We start from the raw sequence: 14,691 nt of genomic DNA, 5'->3' as shown, positions 1-14,691 counted from the left end.
AAGAGCGTGGCGCAGGCTAAGCCTCCCGCGTGGACGTGCATGCAGTTCCCAGCTCTCTGAGACAGCTCTGGGTCAGGTGAGAGTGTCCTCCCAGAGAGGGCCTTTCAGGGCTCACAGCGCACATGCTGTTGAATGACAGGGACCCTAGCGTGTGATGCTCGGTTCCTAACGCCTGCTAGGATTCCTAGCGACTTGTGAATCCTTCTCTGCCTTCGGAATAGAAGAAATAAGCATGACCCCCTTCTCTCCTCTGGAATCACGCCACCTCTTTACACTCGCACCCCTCCCTTATCTGGAAGAGGGCATCTACCGAACCCACAGAGTACGTGGCAGACACCACCCAGCAAGGTTTGGCTCCACGGGGGGCTCCCCCGACCCCCTCCTCCTGGAGGCTCTGCCCACTGCAGCTTCGGGTCAGGGCTGCTATTGACGAAGCCCCCGTCCTGTTCCCCACCCCGGGAGGAGTTGGCCAGCAGCCTGTAGCCCCCCAGCCGGGTCACAGAAGACTGGGTCTCATGCTTCTCCTCAGGGTGCTACTGAGGCAAGACAGGGTTCCAGGTCAGATGCGGAAAATAGGACAATCTTGGCTTCTCTAGTCTGGCATTTCCTGTTGCTAAAGTCAACTATAGGTTTTCTTGATCAGTTGACTCTCCCAAGACTCAGAGTGGAGGTGAGGGGAACCACCAAACCCAGCTTTTCTTGGCTTAGTCCAACCCCTCCTTGCTCTTCTGAGCCTGGCTCTCTCTGTCACAGGCTCCTTCCTTTAGAGCCACATCTTTCTCTCAAGCAGCAGTCGTGTTGGTTTTCCATTTCACCTGGTGAAGGTACATCTTGCCCCAGATCTGGGACGACCGAGCGAACGGGGCCCTGAGCTCACCTGCATGCCGATGACCGCGTAGATGAAGAACAGCATGGCTATGAGGAGGGCGACATACGGGAGTGCCTGGAAGAGAGGAAGCACCCGACTCAGCGCTGGCCTCTAGTCCCCGTGCTGCTTGGTACAGACTGAAGACCCACATGGGCCCACATGCTTTTCTCTTCCATGTTATATGGAAAGAGCATCATAGAGAGAATGGACTTTTAAACCCCAGCCCAGCACCATGACTTCAGTCCTGAAGATGCCAGCCATGTGCACACCTAGCGTCACAGAGCTGCAGGCAGGACAGCTTCCCATGGTCGTGAACAGTGGATCCTAACCCTAGGCAGTGTCACCACTGACACTCCACTCTCATAATAATGCTTACATTCATCACTGATTCCTTTGTGAAAACTCTACAATTGATCAAACCATTCCAGCTCAGAAATTCAGATGGCTCCCGCTTGCTTGTGTGGGCCTGTGAGCATGGGAGCGAGGGGCTCCTGTAGTTCACCTTGCCAAGCACTAGCACTTTGCAACATCACCTGGCCATCTGCTGAAGTGCTCCCTTAAGGAGAACACTTAGGAGTGGAATTACTGGGCCAGAGGGAAAGAACCACTTTCTGGCCGTCAATCTAGAAAACAAGACACTTTTCTTAAAATGCACACTTTCCGAAAGAACCAGTGAGTTGGGGGTTGGGCCAGGGGAGAAAGGAGCTACCTGGGTGGTCGTCAAGCCTGGGTTCTCCTTAGGAACATCAGATATGAGCCTGTGCGTCAGGTCAGAACCCTGGCCCTCTGACCCAGTGTTCTTCAACTGCTGTTTTATCTCATCCCACGTGACAGAAGATGTCCATGTGCCCAGCACACCTTCAGGGAATGCCCAGATTGTTGGCCCTAATGCCAGGCACACATGTTTAAATCATCGACTTCCTCTCCTGCCCGCTAAAGGCCAGTGGCTGTGACACTTCCCAACATGTGCCATCTCCGCACCTGTGACCACCAGCCTGGCTAGGGTAGTAACACCATCCTGACGGCTGGACTGGTTCACTGAGTCCACAGGGTGAGGGCCAGGCTTTCCTATACCTACATGCATTTTCTTCCTAGTTTATGGAATATTTAAGAATTCTGTTGGCACCGTTTCTCGGGTTTTATGAACTACTACTCCATGACATGGATTTATCTGTAAAAAAGTTTAGCAATTTCTTTAAAAGTAAGAATGACATTATTACATGAATTCACTGTGTTTTTATAGCAGTTCATTCACAAACGGGTGCTTTCTCCACTCCATATTAATAACAACTGTCTAGGGTTTCATCCCTTACCGAGATCCAGGCTCACCCGCCTCAGGCCCCGCTCCGCCTTCCTGTCTCAGAGCTGCATTCTGGCTCCTCCTGCATTGCCCCCCCGGGACTTGTGATTTTCCTTCTTTGGGGTCCTGGATCTACTCCCTTCTCCTCTTTACATGTTCACATCCTACCCGCTGTGGGAAAACGCTTCCTGGGATGTCAATGCTGGTCACCTTAGAGATGGTGGGGGGTCAGTGTGAACTTTTTCTTTATATATCTTTGGATCGCTTCCCTTGTTAATGTGCGCATTTATTACCTTTGAATTAAAATAGTCAAATAATAATAATAAAACAAGATATAAGATTCATTCTCTAGTGCTTGTGCCTATCTACAAATTCCCTACATGGGTGTACCTTTCTAATAAGAATCTATACCGCTCTCAGTCCAGAGGACTCGAGTACCGGGTGGGGTGCTGGAAGGCACGGGAGAAGCCAGGTTCTGTCCAGGAATAGACTAGAACTGGGCTGACCAGCCTGAAGAATCACAAATGACGATGAGACCTGGCTTATGCCTAAGTGTCCTCAACTCCGTTACCCTCCCAGGCACTGGCTAAGACACTGGTGAGATGCGCTGGCCCCGGCGAAGTGGTCCCTGATTCGTATCTAGACCAGCTGACAGGACCATTGCAGCCGTATGAGGAAAAGCCACCCTAGCAAGAGGGTGTGAGGCTTCTGGGGTCTTCTGGGACCCAGCATGCTCTCTGACATCACCATTTACCATTGGGCTTCCGAGGAGGACCAGACTGAGTACTCAGAGGCTCCACATCTCCCAGAGTTGGAAATGGTGCAGAGCTCTCAGGCGCAGGTCCTTACTGCTTTCTTTCCTGCTTCCTTTAAGGAGGTAATCCTATTTCATTTACCCAAGTAACAAAGGGTCGGGTCTCTCCAGCATTCCATATTCTCTATTGACCTAGGTGGTCATGTGGCCCGGGCAGTCACGTGACCTAGGTGGGCAGTGGTCATACAGAAGAGAGTCTGGATCTGCCACGATGGGGGACAATCACTGACTTGCAAAGGCTCTTCAAAGACAAAGAGAAGCCCGTGGCCCGGCCCTTACCTGAAAGGACTTAATGAAGGTCCACAGCAGTGTCCGGATGCCTTCCCCCCTGCTGAGAAGCTTCACCAATCGCATCACTCGGAAAAGACGGAAAAAGGTGATGGAGATTCTATTGCTCTCTTCAGAGTTCTGAAGGGTTATCATGGAGAGGTCAAACCCAATGGAAAGTAGAACATGCAACACTTTTCAGAAAAACAGCAACAGATGCAAACACAGGTGACAGAAGTAAGAATTGAAGATGTGTTTCTAGGGCCTTTTCACCTTGAAAGGCATGATATGAAAGGAGAAGTTACATGCTAACAACACAGGGCGTGGAAAACTGCGTCCACACAGCACATGCATGTCCACGTGGTCTAGTGTGTTAAGAGGTGAATGCTGGGCTGGTCAAGAGTACTGGACACTGATGATGAATGCAAACCACTGCAGACACTGTTCTGGAAGAACAATCATGGAGAATACAGAAACACTGGGGAAACTCGACATGGCCAAATAAACTCGAGGAAAAGGCCCAGCCCCTGGGCACTAGTCGCTGGTCTTACCCCGGGTGGAGCAGTTGGGACAGGGATATTTTCACTTTCAGTTGGCTTTAAGAAATCAAAGATTGAACAGGAATTAATGAACTGGGAAGGAAGCAGTGGTCCGGGAGGACATCCCCTCCCCCCTTTAAAAAATGTGTGGCTAATGTCTTCGGACGACACACCTTCTCCCTCCCTGAGAAAATGCCAGGGACTCCGCTTGGAACTGGACTTGAGGGCGGGCAGCCATGGACCCAGGCTCACACTCCTTTCTGAGTCACCTCCAGGATGTGAGGTTCCAGGGCAGACAGGCACCCAGGAACGATAATGCTGCAAGACCTCAGCTGTCCCTCTGTCAGAATGCAGAGTGGGGCTCTCTGTGTGTCTTCTGGGGAGCCTGGCTCTCTTCGCTGCCTCTGAGCTGTGGGTCTCAAAACTGACTGCTTTGCAGGGCCAACCAAACTCTGGGGAGCAGAATGACTACCAAATGGGGCGAATGGAGTGGCAGCTGCCTGTGGCCCACAGGCGCCCTGGACCACACTCTGATCCTGGGGCCACACGCCTGGGCAGTGTGGGTCCCATGATGCCATCTCTGGCAAGGCTGCTGGGGAGCTGGACAGACTGAGCCAGTGGGGGCAGGAGATCTATTTTCCCTTCACTTCCCACTGGCAGCTCAGACTACTGACAAGGGAGACCAAGCTCAGCTCTGTGTGACTACTGGGGAGCAACAGCTCAGGACCAGCCTGCCCTGAGAGCTCTACCCCAGCAGAGGTCTGGCGGCGCCCCGGGGTGCAGAATCACAGCACTCACCGCCCTGTATCACTGCCTCCCCCTCAGGCTGGGAGCCCCCAGAGGGCAAGGACCTTGCCTCACTCCACTCAGTGCCCAGCATGGGATCTGGCACTTATTCGGTGCTTGATAAGTGCTTCAGAAAAATGCAATGAGGATGTAAGAAAACTGTAGCAAACATCAGGAGGCATCTTTACATTAAACAGGGAGGGCTGAACAAGAACCGGGAATGATGGCCTTGCGCTTCCCTTCGGGAGTGGCACCTCTGCAGGAGCAGCTGGTATACCAGGTGACCCCCAAGGCAAGGAGGCCCTTCTGGTTGGGGCCCAGCACTGCTGCGTGCACTTCGGCTGCTAGGTAGCCTTTCTGTACACACGGTGCCTCGGTGCAGCTAAGGGCTGTGTGCGCCGTGGACGCGCACTCTGATCTGATGGGGCCTCCTCCCCAGGGATACAGGGACCATCACGGCTCCATTCTGAAGCCTCACTCTTGCCAACAGCTGCCTCTTAAAACCAAAAATAAAATTCCACAAAACTCCTGGAAAAATTTGGGCACATCCCATCACAACTGAAATTCAGCAACGTGATTGCGCACCCAGGACTAACAGGCCTGATACTGTACAAAGGGGCTCCTGGGCCACCTGGGGTGCTTAGGAGGTGAACTCTGCAGTGGGTCTGTCCAAGCCCCAGGTCACCGTTTTTATTCTCCTCTTCTATCATCTCACCTCAAACAACTGACATGACATCTCCTGAAAGGGACAGATGGTGGTATTCAACTTAAGACTTTAACAAATGAAGGAATTAGTTCTGCTGAGCTCTCGGTGTCTCCCAATGTGTGCAGGAAGGCTTTCGGTCAGCCATGCAGCTGGAGTGTGAGGCTGTGAGAGTGTGTGTGTGTGAGTGTGTATGCCTGTGCACACCTCTGACGCCTATGCCAAGGCGACCTGAGCAGGCATAAGACAGAACCCTCTGCAGCATTCACTTGAAATGTCTATACACAGCCCGTGAGTTGGGCCTGTAGGTGGGGAAGACACGCTTCCTGGCCACCTGCTCTGGCCAGGCCCCTTCTGCTGCTGCTTCTGTCCTGCTCCGAGTCCGACAGACCTTGCACCACCCACTTCCTTCTGACATGGGTAAGTCAGCAGCCACCCTGACTTTCCAGGTGCCCATCTCTCTTTCAAACGATGTCTTTGAAGTTGACAAAACTTGGGCTATGGACTTGAAACCATGGATATTCTTTTGTTTAAAAAAAAAAAGCAAAGAGGAGGAGGAGACAGCATTTGTGGAGGGACAAGGCAGCACAACATGCACGGGAGGAAGGCAAGAACAAACAGCACACCAAGCAGCGTGCACCCGAGCGGCCGCACTGGGCCGGAGGCTGCTCGGGGGAGGTGTCGCTGGCAGCACGCGGGACAGTGCAAGCTGCTAAAATATCTTACACCTTGGAAGGCCCCTGAGGATGGCTTTGCTCACACTACAAATGCCAGCCTGCAGGAAGGGCAGGCCAGCTCTTACCCCGGGCGGCACATCAGACTGCCCAGGGATCACTGCCGAAATCTGATGGCTAGGTCCTGCCCCAAAGATTCTTATTTCATTGATGGGGGGAGGGGTGCCTAAGCTTTGGGCTTCCAGGTGATTCTAACTAACGTGTTGCCAGAGCCAGGAACTGCAGTCCTGACCAGGGGAAAGCTGGGCCACATCTCCAGCCGACCGCCCACACCAGCTATCTCTCCCTGTAGGTACGGACCAGCCCTGCAGAGTGGGAGCCCTAGAAAAGCCCACCGGGGCTGTTAGAGCCGACCATGGGTTCTTTGGAGGTTGGGGGGGTTCAGTACTTGTATGCACAGATTAGACTCCACCCCATCTTCCTCACAAGGAGTGGAGGAGGACACTGCTGGACCCTGAGATCAACCACTGGATACCTGAGACGGGGCAAGGACTTGCTCCCCAGGCAGCTGTTAGAGGCTGGGCGATCAGTCTCCAACAGAGGGGATTCCAGTATCACCTCGGGGCTGGGACTAGATGGCCTCAGGGGCTCCTTCCAAGCCTGGGATGCCACCGTCATCAGCTGGGACCCCTCCAGAGAGATGATCCACAGCCTCTGGAGGCCAAACGATATGCTGGGTCAGGAAGCTCCCGAGGCCCCTGGGGTCCTCCTGATGTTCGCCCAGCCCCTTCCCACAGGGCTCCCAGGCAGGCTCTTGAGATGCAGGCTCAGGGTCAGCCCCCAACAAGTGCAACCAAAGGGATCAGTCAGCACTTTCTGAATTAATTCCCACCTTTTGCTGGAAAAGCCGAAAGGATGCAATTTTTCAATTCAGACAGGAAGCAAACCAACATCCCAGAACCAGTTAACCTGAGGTGCCCTGGAGAACCCAGTGTTTGTGGCGGGGTGTGTGGGGGGCCCTCCCTCTGATGACTTCTGACCTGGCCTGTAACACCCCTGGGAGGAAGGATTTGCTGAGTCTGTGTCCAGAAACCAGCAACCTGGTCCCCAGAAAAGGGTGAGCATATGGAATGGGGGGTTGGACAACCTGACTGTGGGTTCAGAACAAGAAGCTGACTGCAGCTATTGGACACCTGGTCCGAACTGGGTCCCTGACAAGCCAGGGACAATTCTAGGGTCCCTGGAAGTGGGTTCCCTACTGACCTTTGATATGCTCTTCTGTGGGTAATAAAAAGGCAGACGTGGGTTCTACATAAGTACGTTGCCCCCCAGCAACGATGGTAATGGCAAAGAGGCCATTCTCAGGTTGGGGAGAACAGGATGCATTTCACCAGAGAGCAAACGGGCATCTGAGAGGGAGCAAAAGTGAGCCTGCCAGGCATCGTCCGACATTTTAGCAGCTTGGTGATGTGGCCATGAAAGAGATGGAGACGAGTCCATGAGAGAGATGAAACCATGACAGAGCAGGCCGGGGCCACGGGAGGGCGACAGGAGGGAGAGGGCTGGGTGAGCATGCAGGCAGGACAACGGAAAGGGCCATCCAAAATGTTTCTGCAAAGAATACAATGCAAGCTCGGTTTCTCATTTCCAGGTCGGATCATTCATTCCTGAAGATTTTGCTGGCAAGCCCCAGGGCCAAGCATGACTGACCACGACGGCCTCGGCTCAGGCCCAGGCCGGAGACAACAAAAGGTGAGCGGGAAACAATTTAGATGACCATGACCAACAGCATGTCCTGTGAAACTCAGCGAAAACCAAAGGTGGGGAAGCCAAAAACAAGTATACAGTCTTAAAGTGCGCTTGCTTTAATGACTTCACCGTATATATGTATATATATACTTGCCGCTACAATTTTCTAAAAATAAAACCAACATGAAAATCAATTAGGCAACAGAAAATAAAGATCAACGGAGGTTGGGGGAGAGAGCACAGCAAGTTAATATTGCAAATAATGATGACGTACGGCAGCTAAAAACAGCCAACAATGAACCAAGAGCGTTCATGCTCAGCTGACCCAGGAGCTCTGGGGACAGGCCACTAAGAGACACACTAAGTGCTACTACTCTGGAGGACATGGCAGATGCGGGAGAGGGGGTATAGGAGTCAGAAGCCCCGCTGAGCTGGCTATACCGTCAGAGGTCAAGGACACCGGTCTCGTTTACCTCTGTGCCTGCCCAAAGCTTCACCTATGGTCTAAGAATTTTAGATGTGCAATAAACATGTGTTGAAAGACTGAATAAACGAGAAGGTGGCTGGAGCATCCGTTCTGCACTGAGGCCTCACACAGAAATGCTGAGAGCTCCCACCGTGGCCCTCTACTGGCCCACGGCAGAGGGCTGGCATTGCCACCCGCTGAGGAAGGCTCGGCCTCCATCCACGCCTGGCTGGGAAAAAGTCACTGACTGAAAGGGCAGTATGGCAATGATTACCCGTGTGATCCTGAAAGTCTCAGTGAATGTCGGGAATGGGCCCAATGCCAGCCTGTTCTGTGCAGGTACCCTGGTGTCAAATGCTAACTAGAAAACTTAGTGTGGGCTTCTGTAGACCTGGCTAATGACGTTCATGGAGGAGGACAACACTGAGACACTGATGAGCAAGGCTGGGCCAGCGGGGACAGAAGCAGTGGGCTCCTGTGCCCAGCACAGGGAGAGGCAGCCAGGCAGCCAGGCCAGTGCTGTCGCCGCATGAACCGGTGCCACACCCCGCCAGCCAGCCGGTGGGTCCGGCATTGGAGAGCTGGCTTGTTCACTCAGTAAACAAGCCTTGGCCACATCCTGGTGCCCAGAAACTAAGCCTTTACACCCAACCCCGGCACGAGGCTTGCAGCCCCAAGCGCTCTAGGGAGACCTACTGAAAGTGTAGTTTATTACATTTTCGCTTCCATTACAGACCACCTCTGACTTCCACAGTGTCTGCTTCAGAATTCCCATGCAGTACACGGTGATGTAAGTTATAAGCGCCTTTTACAAGGTGACGAAGCAGGCAGATGTCTGCTCATCAACTCAGAGAGAGCCCGGCAGCCCAGTTAGGGCCCTGCTGTTCTCCCATTAGCATCAGATGACTGTATGGCCCAGACTAACTTATACATTATGAATGGCAATTCTATAGCTGACGTATGGAACATCTCACATGAAGTGAAATCTTCCTAAGTCTGGGCTTATGGAGGTTAGGGGATGTAAAATGCCATTTTGTGCCTTGTCATGGCATGGATTTGGGTGTTATGAGGCTTAAGTCACACATTCATGCACATGCCAATGTCTTAGTCCATTTCACTCATTACTGCATGGGAAATCTCCCTACCACTTTGCGCTTTTTAGCAAGTATTTTCACAAACAGTCATATCATTTTATCACAACATACCTACGAAGCAGGGAGGACAGGTTTCATTCACTCCAGTTGACCCAAGAAAGAAGCAAGGACCAGATGCAACAGTCGTTTGGACCAGGACTAGAACCACCAGGCCTCGCGACTGCGTGTCCCACTGTTCTGCTCTCCAGAATCAGCCCAGCCCCAAACAGGTGGCAGAAAGGGTTCTCATTGTCCTTATTTGACACAGGCTGTCTGGGCACCAGGATGGACTGTGTGATCCTGCTGATGTCAGCCAGGCAGAGCGTGGCAGCCGAGGGTGGGGAGTGGCGAGGCTGGGGATGTGGAGCAGGAAGCCAGCACTGCACAGCGGTCCCCGCGAAGGACTCGACACAACCTGGCACACACACTGGACACCCACGAAGACTGTGGATGACCTGGGACAGGCCAGATGGGCACGGCCATTTCTGCCTGCCTCAGGCCCATCGGTCTCGCCCAGGGTCAGACCCGAGAGGAGCCGGCAAGAGATGGGGCTCCCCTTTCTCAAGCCTCTTCATTTTGGAGGGGGGTTCTTGGGTTGCTTCTTGGAGGGAAGACCACTGCACCTACCATGCTGCTTAGCCCCTCATCAAAAGATTAACTGAGGGCAGCAAAGGAGTACTGACTCCCCCCACCCAGATGCACACTAGGCCTCCTTCCCCTGGTCCTGGGCAGCTGTCCAGCTGCATCACTATTTTGGGAGCTGGGATGGGGACGTGCCCCAGTGCCACCAGTTGGATTCAGCAGACACGGGACAGGACAGGTGAGGACACCAGCAGCAATGGCCACATGCTCAGGGCACAGCTGTGGGATTTCCCTCCCGTGCCTTCGCAGAACCACTGTGGGTACCGGGGCACACACTATGAACTCCATTTTATAGCTGGAGAAACTGAGGCACAAAGCAGGCAGGTGATGTGCTGATATGCACACTCACACAACTCCTAGCCCTTAACGTTGTAACGAGATATTCTATTAGAGTGTTTTAGCTCCAAAACAGTCATTCTACATTTATTTTCCCAGTCTCTTTCAGGGGAAGCGAGTGGGGTGAGGGTGGGGAGACCAAAATTGGTCTTAATCTTTCAAGAGACATGTGTGCCTGAATTTCTAACACCTACAGAGAACCCTGGGGTGGGGCGTGGGGGGGCGAGCAAGGGGGTTCGTTTCTGGTCTCCTCTATGTCAGACTTAACGAGAAAACAATGACGTTGTAGGACACAAAGTTTGCTACTTACATTCACTTCAGTTATAGCAATATCAACGACGCTACCAACAACAATTAAGGCATCAAAAGTGTTCCATGCATCAGTGAAATAGTGCTGTTAGGGCAAGCATTCAGCCACAGAGGAGAGGAAGCACACAGGAGAAAAGAAGAAAAGGACAGTGTTATCAACAGGGAACATTCTAGCGTTATGCCACCCGGCTACCTGAAAAACTGCCCTGAAACAAACATGTTACAGATACATCACCTTGGAGATCACTGCTGATACAGAAAACAACACAGTCAGAGATGCCTCGCCTGCCCTGCCTACCGGTGCCCTGGATAACGCTGCAAAACAGTCCGTCCTCCACAAGGTGGTCTGTGTCTAAAAAGGCCCAGGCTGGGGCTCTGCCTTGGAAAGCCTCTTTTCTGCAGCTCCTACTGGGAAACTCCTGGCTTTAGGTGAAGTGAGGCTGGGCTCTGTGACTTGTCCAGGTGATGCCAGTGCGGGCGGGGAGCGGGATGTACACAGAAGAAGGGCAAGAGGCGGGCGGCCGCGGGCGGGAGCATACTCACGTCGGCTTCGCTGAGGGCCACGTCTATAATGCTGCCGATTACGATGAGGGAGTCAAACGTATTCCAGGCGTCACTAAAATACCCCTGGACAGAGCAGGCAGGGGGCAGACATTTATGAGCATGTATGAATGAAACGCCACACGGACCATATGGGCACACATCCAAGGCCCCGCAGCACCCTTGGCAACCAGGGTGGGAAGCCAAAGGGAGGCAATACTACTGCCCAGGGGAAAGGGACACAGTGGATGGTGTGCACCTCCATGTGTGAGAGAGGCTGCCCATACGCATAGACACATGTACACATGCACGCACACACACAACAACCTGCATGCATGCACACACACACATACACATACACACACACACACACACACAATGCAAACCCATGGTTCTGAGCTGCATAACCCGAGCAGAATATCTGCAGGACACAGGGAGGCATTTGGCAACTCGGCCCTGACACCCAGGGTGACAGGCCCAAACCTTCATATGCTGATGGAAGAGCAAGCCCCTCAGACTCCTTCCACAGGGACCCACCCAGTCACCCACCCCTTCTCCTCCACTTAAAGAACACTGTCAGCAGACATTCCACACTCTCTCATTTCTGTGCCCCTAAAACAAACCAGTAATCCTCCCCCCTCCTCGCCAGCCAGCAAGAATTACAAAGGGTGTGCCTGAAACAATCCCTGTCTCTCAGCGCTCTCGGTCTAGCAGGGCAGACACAGGCAATGGCTGACAGCGAGGCAGGCACTGGGGTCACACAGGTTCCTGTCCTCTCAGCGCTCTCGGTCTAGCAGGGCAGACACAGGCAATGGCTGACAGCGAGGCGGGCACTGGGGTGCACACAGGTTCCTGTCCTCTCAGCGCTCTCGGTCTAGCAGGGCAGACACAGGCAATGGCTGACAGCGAGGCGGGCACTGGGGTGCACACAGGTTCCTGTCCTCTCAGCGCTCTCGGTCTAGCAGGGCAGACACAGGCAATGGCTGACAGCGAGGCGGGCACCGGGGTGCACACAGGTTCCTGTCCTCTCAGCGCTCTCGGTCTAGCAGGGACAGACATGGGCAATGGCTGGCAGGGAGGTGGGCACCGGGGTGCACACAGGTCTGAGGCACTGAGTCGTGGCAAAGAAGCTCACTCTGGGGAAGCCAGGCTGTTTGTGGAGCAAAAGAGCACTGACGGATGATGAAGGTGTTCAAGGGCTCCACTGCCACCAAGGGAAGCCCCCAAGTCACCAGCAGCTCCTCCTTGCACCCCGCCCTCCCTCCCTTCCTCCCTCCCTCATCCTCCAGGCTAAGAGGACGCTGTTCCATCCGTCAAAACCACCACCAGGTTCTTACCCACCTCCTGACGCCTCCTCACCCCTATGATGCCACAGAAAATGTGGGCATGTTGGCTGTCCTAACAGCGGGCGAAGGCACCTTTATTTTGGTTTCTGTCCATCACTCCAGGGCAGGCACGGGGGAGCTATGACACTGACTGATTTGGGTTTTTACAAAATTTCATCTTAAATAGAGTAAGATTTCCCCACTCAATTGCCATGACTTCTGACCCATCTTTACCTCTCTCCTCCCCTCTTACAATCATAATGCCTCAGCCATGTGCTACCTCATTGACGGCCACCTCCCAGCCCCATCTCAGTCCTGTAGCAAGTCAACAGCAGGACTTCACCTGCACAACTCTGATGGCCTGTGGATCAAGTCAAATGGGAAGGTCTACTTAAGAAATACCAATTAAAAAAAAATAATTGAGAGGATGGTACAACAATTTCCTGTATACTCCTAGCTCCACACATGTACCGCCTCTCTCATTAACAACATCTTACGAAATTGTGGAGGACCCCTATAAAGAGAGAGAGAGAGAGAGAGAGAGAGAGAGAGAGAGAGAGAGAGAGACACCACATCCTACACTTTCTAGTTTTCTCCTCACAACGTGTGATTTTTGGCCGGCAAAACCGAGGAAAGATGGGCCGCTCCGAGGACTAGGCTAGTGCTGCTAACATGCAGCCATGCTGGTCGGGGATGAGATAAAGAGCTATGCCAGGACACAGAGGAACTCACTGCCCACTTCAGCGAGGAAGTCTCCGGACCGGCAGCATCAGAGGGTACATGAGTGAGGCTGTGGGCATCCCAGGGCCAAAGGGTACAAGTTCTCTTTGAAACGATGTGCACTGTTGCGATGGGTAACAGTGAGTGAGGAGCAGCCGTGGCAGACCGCTGAGGGGCAGGGCCTGCCCTTTCCTTCGGGACTTAGCAACTCAAAAGCCAGAGTGTGGTGGGCCTTCCCCTCCTTCTAGAGGGATGGGTGCCTCATAATCATCCACGGTCTCCAGTAACTGCTGGGCCTCTGGCGTCCACACAGAGCAGAAGCCAAGCATCCCTCCTCCTGTCCGTCCTGGCACACAGACAGCCCGCAGCTCACTGCCCATGCGCTCAGCTCCACCGTTACAGCCCGTCATTTACCTGAGGCCACGCCCACTACTGTGCTGGGTGCCAGCCCTGTGGCCTACTTTGGACTTTACTCCTGAACAGCTCCTCTCTCGCTGTCCAGAATCATCAGTATTCACCTTGGGATCATTCCCATCAACTGGGAAAAAACTATTGTCTAATGGGGCCCCTGCAGCCATGATGCTACATAAAATCACTTTCAATTGACAGGATAGGGGCCTGGTATTGGAGCTCCTGGAACTTTTGGGCAATCCCTTCAACTCTCTCTCCAGGGGATCCCTCACACTCACAAAACCCTAGAGCAGCCGTGGGCAAACTACGGCCCGTGGGCCGGATCCAGCCCGTTTGAAATGAATAAAACTAAAAAAAAAAAAAAAAAAAAAAAAAAAAAAAAGACCGTACCCTTTTATGTAATGATGTTTACTTTGAATTTATATTAGTTCACACAAACACTCCATCCATGCTTTTGTTCCGGCCCTCCGGTTCAGTTTAAGAACCCATTGTGGTCCTCGAGTCAAAAAGTTTGCCCACCCCTGCCCTAGAGGCTACACCCCTAACCCAGGCGACAGGAGGCTTGAGTTGGGACAAGTGGCAGGAAGCAAAGGCTCCGGCCCCGACCAGGTGGCTCTGCTAGGTCCCGGGGAGGCAGGAAATGCCAGCCTGCCTTTTTTCCCACATCCTGTTTCCCGGTTTAGTAGCCGGCTTTGTAATAAAATCACTGTCAAGTGAGCGTGACTCAGTCCCCCATTGCTTTCCCACCAAAGTCTGGTGTAACCCGAAAATGAGACATTAGCTTCCGACAGAGGGCCCTCTCCATATCCCTCGGCCACTGACACACAACACATCTCCTACAGCTGAATTATGAGGCCGGGGCCCTCAAGTGGTGCCGGGAGCCGGTCCATCCTTGCTGTTTCTAGGGACCTGGTATATATGGCATACTGTTCTTAATATGTTTGGTCACCTTCTTGGCACTATGTGTTTTAACCAAGGTCACCTCTCCAAGAAAGGTTGTTTCCCCAGGTAGGGATTTTTCCCTGAAGTTAGGGAGGGGATGAAACTCCTTAACTAAGTGCCAGGCGGGTAGTTAATCACTTTAACTACGAACAATCATGCTTAAGCTA

General features: G+C 53.0%; 1 protein-coding gene across 2 annotated transcripts in view; it reads right to left on the bottom strand.

Moving 5' to 3' along the window:
* CACNA1D (calcium voltage-gated channel subunit alpha1 D) overlaps window positions 1–14,691 on the bottom strand; it is a 306,783-nt gene that overhangs the window by 41,923 nt on the left and 250,169 nt on the right. For both annotated transcript variants that reach the window (XM_015571127.1, XM_006754674.2), the window contains 4 exons: window positions 11,130–11,213; window positions 3,801–3,845; window positions 3,262–3,390; window positions 878–943 (listed from right to left, as the gene is read on the bottom strand). In XM_015571127.1, the coding sequence (XP_015426613.1) occupies window positions 878–943; window positions 3,262–3,390; window positions 3,801–3,845; window positions 11,130–11,213 (324 nt within the window). The remainder of the gene's footprint in view (window positions 1–877; window positions 944–3,261; window positions 3,391–3,800; window positions 3,846–11,129; window positions 11,214–14,691) is intronic.

This window comes from Myotis davidii, unplaced genomic scaffold (genome assembly GCF_000327345.1).
Source record: "Myotis davidii unplaced genomic scaffold, ASM32734v1 scaffold111, whole genome shotgun sequence".
Taxonomy (NCBI): domain Eukaryota; kingdom Metazoa; phylum Chordata; class Mammalia; order Chiroptera; family Vespertilionidae; genus Myotis; species Myotis davidii.
This window is presented reverse-complemented; position numbering and strand designations above follow the sequence as displayed.